General features: G+C 39.7%; 1 protein-coding gene across 2 annotated transcripts; it reads right to left on the bottom strand.

The window, feature by feature from the left end:
- Positions 1 to 2,262: 2,262 nt before the first annotated feature.
- Positions 2,263 to 3,939, bottom strand: LOC137865860 (tripartite motif-containing protein 16-like). Of its 2 annotated transcripts, XM_068701400.1 has the most exons (2): positions 2,967 to 3,939; positions 2,263 to 2,834 (listed from the first exon to the last, which is right to left on the bottom strand). In XM_068701400.1, the coding sequence occupies exons 1-2, from the start codon at positions 3,937 to 3,939 to the stop codon at positions 2,263 to 2,265; spliced, it is 1,545 nt and encodes a 514-aa protein (XP_068557501.1). The 2 variants fall into 2 exon arrangements, with proteins under 2 accessions (XP_068557501.1, XP_068557500.1); XM_068701399.1 differs by having other exon boundaries at positions 2,263 to 3,939.
- Between the last annotated feature and the right edge of the window lie 4,371 nt (positions 3,940 to 8,310).

Consider the following 8,310-nt stretch of genomic DNA (forward strand, 5'->3'; position numbering starts at 1 on the left):
TTTTGTTTTTAAATACACAAATATTTAAATACAAACCGTGATTCACAGTTAAGCCCACACAGCTGAGGTTGAACAAAGAAGAATCATTCAGGAGGACAAGGACAGGTTTAAAGAATCAAAGTACAGGTTTAGCGAGATGGTGAGAGAAACCAAACGACTGTACTCAGAGAAACTCCAACAGCAGATCTCAGTGAACGACTCTGCTTCTGTCTGAAAAGGTCTCTGATTGATCACCAGCTGCAAACCAAAAGCTCCTCACTTCACTAACGACTTGCACATGTCCAATGACCTGAATGAAACCTAGTGTGATTTTGAAAGACAAAGGGACTGTCCTGACAACAACAAGGACTCTCTCCATCCTGGAGAGGGACGTTAACAGGCTGATCAAGAGAAGCCATTGTAGACTACCTGCTCAGCAGCAAACAGATGGTAATGCAGAAGGACAAGAATGAACCAGATCTGCTGATTCTGCAGTTTGTTGTTGATTGACATAAAGTGATGAATCTCTAGTATTGATACACTTTACTTTTTTTCGTAATGTGTTAATTGGATCCTTATATTGTCAATATTAAAATATCACATTGAAATAAAATCTCTAAATGTTCTGTAGGTGGAAACATTAGAATGATTCCAAAGACTTCTGTAAAACATGGATGATTTTAATTGAAATAAAGGAAGCCAAACTGAAGTTGAAACCTCCAGTCAGTGAGTATCATAAGTCAAACAACCACTAATACAGGAATCAATTTGTTTTAAATTATGAAATCTTACAATGTCTTTAAAGGTAAATATGTGGTTTGTTGTTGAAGCAAACCTGGCCAGGTCTCTAGAAATGCTACAAAAACTTTGTAGGAAGTATTTTATTCTTCACCATCATGTAAGTCTGAATGTAAGGAATGAATTGAAATTACATGGAATACTAAATATAGCTGGTAAGATTACAGTGAAGCCCCAGATGAGACAGAGTAAGAAATATGAATTAAATATCAGAACAAAGACTCACACTTTGAGCTTTTACTCTCAGGGAGACGATATAGACTTATGAGAGCCACCAAACATGTGTAGAGCAAGTCTTTTTTTGACTGATGTAATTCAAATGCTGAATACAAAGCTGACTCATGATTGCACAAACATTTTCTCCTGCATTTTTTAATTTTGATTGTTTTTCTTTGTGTTGATACTTTGTTCCTGCTGTTTGTCTTCATTGATTGTCCTCCAATGATCTGAATGCTACTTGGTGAAGCTGAAGACGATCGAGCCCAACAACATAGAAACCCTTTTTTCTGTTTGTGTAAAAGTTCTCTTAATCTGCAAAAGTTGTCCCACATCAGTCGACCTTTAATTGAACGCATTTGTTCTTTATCTTAAATTCTGTCTACAGTTTAAACATATTCACAATTATTTGAGCAAATATCTGATGGTCTGTAGTCATAATAATTAGATGTCTGTATCAAAGTCTGCTTCATCACCTTGAAATGTGATTCTTGATATTAATTAGAAGTCAACGACAAAAATACTTTTTACAAAAAGTCATCATCTGTGACAAAGATGTTTTAGTGAGGACAGTTTAAAGGACAGAGACTGACTGACTAATGCTCTTCTGATCTAAACATGAACTCTGTACTTTGTGATGTTTCAGGAGGAAAACTGACTCAGTTATACTCTCATAGTAGTTTCATATTTTCTCCATCAGCTTTGTATGAAACCCTGGAATGAAGACAAGAAGAAAATACTTTGTTCATGTTTGTTTATTCATCATGTAAACATTCAGTTTGTTCACACATCCCATCAGTAAAGTCTGTTAAATGACTCTTGATCAATTATACTCTATTTACAAATGCATACAAAGAGAACAAAATATCTAGAATAAATGATGGTCTGGTGTTTTCTCTCTTAAGATTCAGGCAGTGGAAGAGAAACAACAAAATAAAAGCATCAATACAAATATTCATCAAACATTTAGATCTCAGAGAAGTTAAAATGTTCATGCAGAGAAATGTCAGTTCAGGTAAACAAACATCATCATGAGCAGTGATAGCTTGATTGGCTAAACAGACACAGGAAGGAGCTCCAGCTAAAGAAACTCAAACATTTACAGAACAACTAATGACAAGATGTCAAAGTACCACCCATAATGTTTGACTGACAGTGGATCTCTGTGCAGTGAAGAAACACCACAACAGTCAGCTGTCAGCAACAAACATGGAGACAAAATGAGTTGAAGAGTTCAAACACAGAGTTTAACCCTTAAAGGACTTCTGTCTATTTCACTTTACACAACTCAGCAGTGTCTCCAAAGGAATACCACACATAAAGTCCAGTGTAGAGAGGCTGAGTGAATGTGGTCTGGACTCTGTGGAGGAGAGTCATGGTTTCAGAGACACTGTAGAAGGACAGAATACCTGCACTGTGATCCAGGTACACTCCTACTCTGGAGGACCGAGGACCTGTGACGGGAGTTTTGACACTGTTGTACCAAAAATTATAACTGTTATTATAACATCTTAATGACCAAGATTTGTCATTCAATCCAAATCCACATTCATTCCACTTCCCGTTTCTTCCAATATTCTTGTATGCTACTGCCACTTCAACTCCTCCTCCTCTCCACTCCACCTCCCAGTAACAACGTCCAGTCAGACTCTCTCTACTCAGGACCTGACAACATTCAGTGAATCTGTCTGGGTGACTAGAATAAGACTGTTGTTGTTTCATTAATGCTGCTTTTCTGTTTCCATCAGATAATAACAGACATGTGTTTGCTGTTTTTGGATCCAGTGTGATTTCACGTGAATATTTTAAGAACTCAGCTCTGGTCTTGGGCTCTGATTCTGACAGTAAAACATCCACTTTAGTCAACGTCAGTGAGACGTTTATCCATTTCTCTCTCAGAACGTCCTGTAGTTTATCTCTGACTTCTGACACAGCCTCTGTCACATCCTCAAAGTAGCTCAGAGGACAGATCTTGATGCTGGATGAGTCTGTAGACTCACTGATTGGTGACAGTGAGGGGTAGTTGTGTAGAAACTGGTTGTGATCCTCTGTATGCGAGAGCTTCTTCAGCTCAGTGTCGTTTCTCTTCAGCTCAGTGATCTCCTGCTCCAGCTGCTCCTGAAGCTCTTTGACTCGACTCACTTCAGTTCTCTGCTGGGATCTGACCTGCTGCTTCACATCAGAGCTTCTTTTCTCCATGAGACGGATCAGCTCAGTGAAGATCTTCTCATTGTCCTCCACTGCTTTATCAGCAGAGAGATCGACGGCCTCCACCTCCTGTTGAAGCAGCTTCACATCTTTCTCCCTGTCCTGGATTCTCTGCTGGATGTTTAGTCGACTCACCTCCAGCTCTCTCTGCCTCTCGGCCCTTTCTGCTGCAGCTGAGACTATGTCGTGGCCTTCATGTTCATCCACAGAGCAGAGATAACAGATACACCGCTGATCAGTACGACAGAAGATCTTCATCACCTCATAATGACGAGAGCAGATGTTCTCCTGCAGCTTGTTGGAGGGATCCACCATCTTGTGATTTTTAAAGGCAGGTGATTCATAATGAGGCTGAAGGTGTTTCTCACAGTATGAGACCAGACAGATGAGACAGGACTTGAAGGCTTTCAGTTTCCTCCCAGTGCAGACATCACAGGCCACATCTTCAGGTCCAGCATAACAGTGATCAGCAGGAGCAGCATGGAGTCCAGTCTTCTTCAGTTGCTCCACTAAATCTGCTAACATGGTGTTTTTCACCAGGACAGGCCTCGATGTGAAAGTCAGCCTACACTGAGGGCAGCTGTGGAGTTTCTTCCCATCCTCTTTATCCCAGTGGGTTTTAATACAGTTCATGCAGTAGCTGTGTCCACAGGAAATAGTCACCGGATCTTTTAGTAGATCCAGACAGATGCAACAAGAGATGCTTTCCTGGTCCAGCTGAACTCCTTGTTGAGCCATTTTCTCCTCGTAGCAGAGACTGTGTGAGTTTCTCTGATTATAAAACAAACGTCTTGGGTTAAAATCAAAAATTTATTTTTTGTTCCTGTTCATCTGCTGATCTTCATTGAATGAGGTTCCTGCTCCAAACAAGGCGACATGTGAACAGAGTTGAGCTGGCTGTGTTTTACAGCCAGAAAAAGAGGGAGGGATTATCAAGCTTTCTTATGTGATTGGACACTAGCAAAGCCTGGGGGGAGGGGGCAGCCCTATGAGACTAATGAAGTTACACCATCGGTCGGTAGAGTTGGAGCTCCCCCATTGGCCGTTGTTATTGCTTTTTGTCTCTGCGGTCAGTCAGCTGACCAAACACGGTTGTTTGTTTTGAGGACAGATTTCCGCTTTTCCTTTAATAAATGCTGCAGCTCCTCAAAACCAACTTGAGGCTGTTGGCATCATGTTCATGATCATTATGGTCTGGTCTGCTTAACAAAGTATCATTAAGTACACAATAACACTTTAGATGAGTAGTGTCACCGCTGACTGTCCCTTTAACATGTTTAAAATATTGACCAACCACACTAGGTTTCAACCCAGTAAAGATACTAAATCAATATTAGGTAGAATATACAAAATATGTCCTTCAAGGCACACATTTAAAGATTTTTCAAAAAACAGGAAAACATTTCAAATGTGAATAATAAAGATAATAAGATCATTGAAATTACAATCTAAATTGTACAGAAGATAATACAGAATGCAAGCAGTGTTTTTATCTCACAAACAGAATTGTCACTGATGAAAAGTGATTCTTAATATTAAGTGGAAGTCAAAATGACAAAAATAAAATATTTTATAAAAAGGGTAAATCAGGGCTGTATAGGTAGCTACCACTGAGGAAACTGAAGACATTCCCTCGATATTGTTGTGGAAGATTAAATAAAAAATGAGTAAGAGTTTAAAATACTTTTTATATAAATTCAACTCTTTTGAGTTTTTGAAGGTTATCCGTATGTTATAAGTCTTCTTGTTTTTACACAAAATCTGAAAATAGAGGCATATACAATCCAACAAAAGTTGTATATAAACACAATAATGTATACATATTTGTTTTTAAATACACAAATATTTAAATACAAACCTTGATTCACAGTTAAGCCCACACAGCTGAGGTTGAACAAAGAAGAATCATTCAGGAGGACAAGGACAGGTTTAAAGAATCAAAGTACAGGTTTAGCGAGATGGTGAGAGAAACCAAACGACTGTACTCAGAGAAACTCCAACAGCAGTTGTCAGTGAACGACTCTGCTTCTGTCTGAAAAGGTCTCTGATTGATCACCAGCTGCAAACCAAAAGCTCCTCACTTCACTAACGACTTGCACATGTCCAATGACCTGAATGAAACCTAGTGTGATTTTGAAAGACAAAAGGACTGTCCTGACAACAACAAGGACTCTCTCCATCCTGGAGAGGGACGTTAACAGGCTGATCAAGAGAAGCCACTGTAGACTACCTGCTCAGCAGCAAACAGATGGTAATGCAGAAGGACAAGAATGAACCAGATCTGCTGATTCTGCAGTTTGTTGTTGATTGACATAAAGTGATGAATCTCTAGTATTGATACACCTTACTTTTTTCGTGCTGCTTCACATCAGAGCTTCTTTTCTCCATGAGACGGATCAGCTCAGTGAAGATCTTCCCATTGTCCTCCACTGCTTTATCAGCAGAGATTGATATCCATCAACTCATCATTCTATTATCTGACTTGTCTCTCCTGATTGAACTGTCGTCCTATCCCAGGGGAAGATTTAGCTTACCTTTACGAGACTACGAAGGCACTCTCAGAGATAAGCAAGACTGGACTTTGGTCAGAATGTACAAAATACAATCCAGTTTTATTTTTTCAATAAAAAGAAGAAAAAAGGTCACAAAACTGGATAAAGTAAAAATAAGTAAAAGAGAATACAAAATGTAAAAAGTTCAAATCCCCAAAAAGACCTTCAAAAGTGTCCAAGACCTGAAGACCTGCAGCCCAAAAACCCCAAGAGCTTTACAGCCCTGATTCTTTGTTCTGTCCTCCTATATATACCTCTTTACTCTGCACTTCTTTAACCTCCTGGTCCATATATGGTAGACAACTAATCATTCGGTTAAAGCAGTTTACGTAGTCTCATCTTTTCTGACAGACTTGTTCTTTGAGTTAACACTTTCTTGCTAGCTCCCCTATGAAGGTATCTGTCTAGCTTTTATTGAAAAGAATGTTCCTCTAACAATTACTATAGTTGCAGTTTCTGCACTTACAACCTGTTTACTATACTGACTCTGACAATTATCAGAATAAGTTCAACCCAAAATTAATTAATTAACTTATCTTTTCGATTCAGTAACATAGAAGCGCATGATTACATATTGATAAATGATAGAAAAACACATTAAGGCTATCATCATTAAATTTACACTAAACATATGAGATTACATGTAAAGAATATATCTGAGATCAAAACACTCTTAGCTCATTATAAGGAAAGAAATCGTAACTCATCAAAGAGAATGAAACTTAAATGAAGATAAAACATATTAATAAAAAGTCAATTCCACTAGTACATCCTATATGGCTATAGATTACAAGAGTCCTGTTTCATATTTGTCAGTTAGGCGTGAAAACCCAAATATGCCTGAAAGTATCCAATGTGTAAGTGTCAGCCAGATGCCCAAACCACAGAACGTTGCTGTGTTTAAGGTCTCACATCTCGCTCCTCAGGAAGTAGATGTGTTAGGTAGCATCAAAGTTCATCTGCAATACACAGCAGTACCACAGTTTCACTCTGCTTCAAGTATTTGTTTAATCTTCTATTTAATAGGGCAATTAATCAATTGGTGAATCTATTATTTAACTAGAAGAATAGAGAGATCTGTTTTGGGTGTGGTGTGTCTCTGACATTTTTGGTGGATACCTCAACAATAGTCTTTGTGACGTGTGACAGTTTATTAAACATGTGCAAGGTACAGTAAGTAGGGTGGCCGTGCCACTGCCATCTAGAAACATACCTTGCATGATAATCATGCATACAAGCTATTCAAATTTACGTTTTTATTTTAAACATAAATGTGGAAACTAAAATGAGTGATGGCCTATTAGTATCACTGCCATGTATAAACATACCTGTTATCTTGCATACAATACTGAACTATTAAAATAATGGACAGATTCATGTTTGGAAAAAAAAAAAAAAAGAATTGTCTGATCAGCCAAAAAAATTTGCAGAGCCCTTGCACTACTTCCGCGGACTCCCTAGGGATCGCGGACTCCCTAGGGATCGCGGACCCCCTATTGAAGACCTCTGACCTAGATAATTAACAAAGACACAGGTAAATAGGTTTAAATACACGTATACTGCCATCTAGTGGTAGAAAGGTGAACTCTTACTTTGCGTGTCCTTACAGGCTACACTCTGCGTACACTAAATAAACAGCATAATAAAGTGGAAAAACAAGTATCAGTGCCAACAGCAACATTTCTGTGAACACAAAAATGACTGATTAAATTATATTACGAACCGTATTGCATCAAACAATGCACCAATTAATGGAAAAGTTGATTCTGTGTACATGGATAAATTAATATTAAATAATAATCTTGATTGTTGTTGATTGTTATGCAATTATGTTATTGTTATGCACCTCCCGTCATGTCAAATTCCTTGTATGTTCAACATACCATGGCAATAAACGGTTCTGATTCTGAAATTGAATGTAGTCCCATCGGCCCAGGTTTAGTTATTCATTTATTTAATAATTTCTTGCATATGGTTATTATATTGCCTTCATTTTTATTTTGAAATATTCTTCTTTCCGGGTTACCTGTTGTGCTCTGCGTCTCGTTGTTAAGGAAAAAACAAAAAAGGGATTTGCCTGGTGGCCGGGTTTGCCACGGAGCCCGGCCGGGCACAGCCCGAAGCAACAACGTGGCACCCCCCTCCTCGCCATCCTGTGGGCTCACCACCTGCGGGAGGAACCGCTGGGGTCGGGTGTGCTGCCCCATGGGTGGCAGTGAAGGTCAGGGACCTCGACGGACCAGACTCGGGCAGCAAAGGCTGGCTCTGGGGACGTGGAACGTCACCTCTCTGTGGGGGAAGGAGCCGGCGCTTGTGCGGGAGGTGGAGTGCTACCAGTTAGATCTGGTGGGGCTTACCTCTATGCACTGCAGCGGTTCTGGAACCGTACTCCTGGATAGGGGTTGGACTCTTTTCTTCTCTGGAGTTGCCCAGGGTGTGAGGCGCCAGGCGGGTGTGGGGATACTCACAAATCCCCGGCTGAGTGCCGCTGCATTGGAGTTTACCCCGGTGGACGAGAGGGTTGCCTCCCTACGCCTGCGGGTTATGGGGGGGAAAA

This window comes from Cebidichthys violaceus, unplaced genomic scaffold (assembly GCF_023349555.1).
Source record: "Cebidichthys violaceus isolate CVI_PGR_0920_01 unplaced genomic scaffold, fCebVio1.0.p SCAF_8, whole genome shotgun sequence".
NCBI lineage: Eukaryota > Metazoa > Chordata > Actinopteri > Perciformes > Stichaeidae > Cebidichthys > Cebidichthys violaceus.

Coding starts and splice junctions, on each gene's coding strand:
- LOC137865860 (XM_068701399.1), bottom strand. CDS start 3,939: ATGGCTCAACAAGGAGTTCAGCTGGACCAGGAAAGCATCTCTTGTTGC.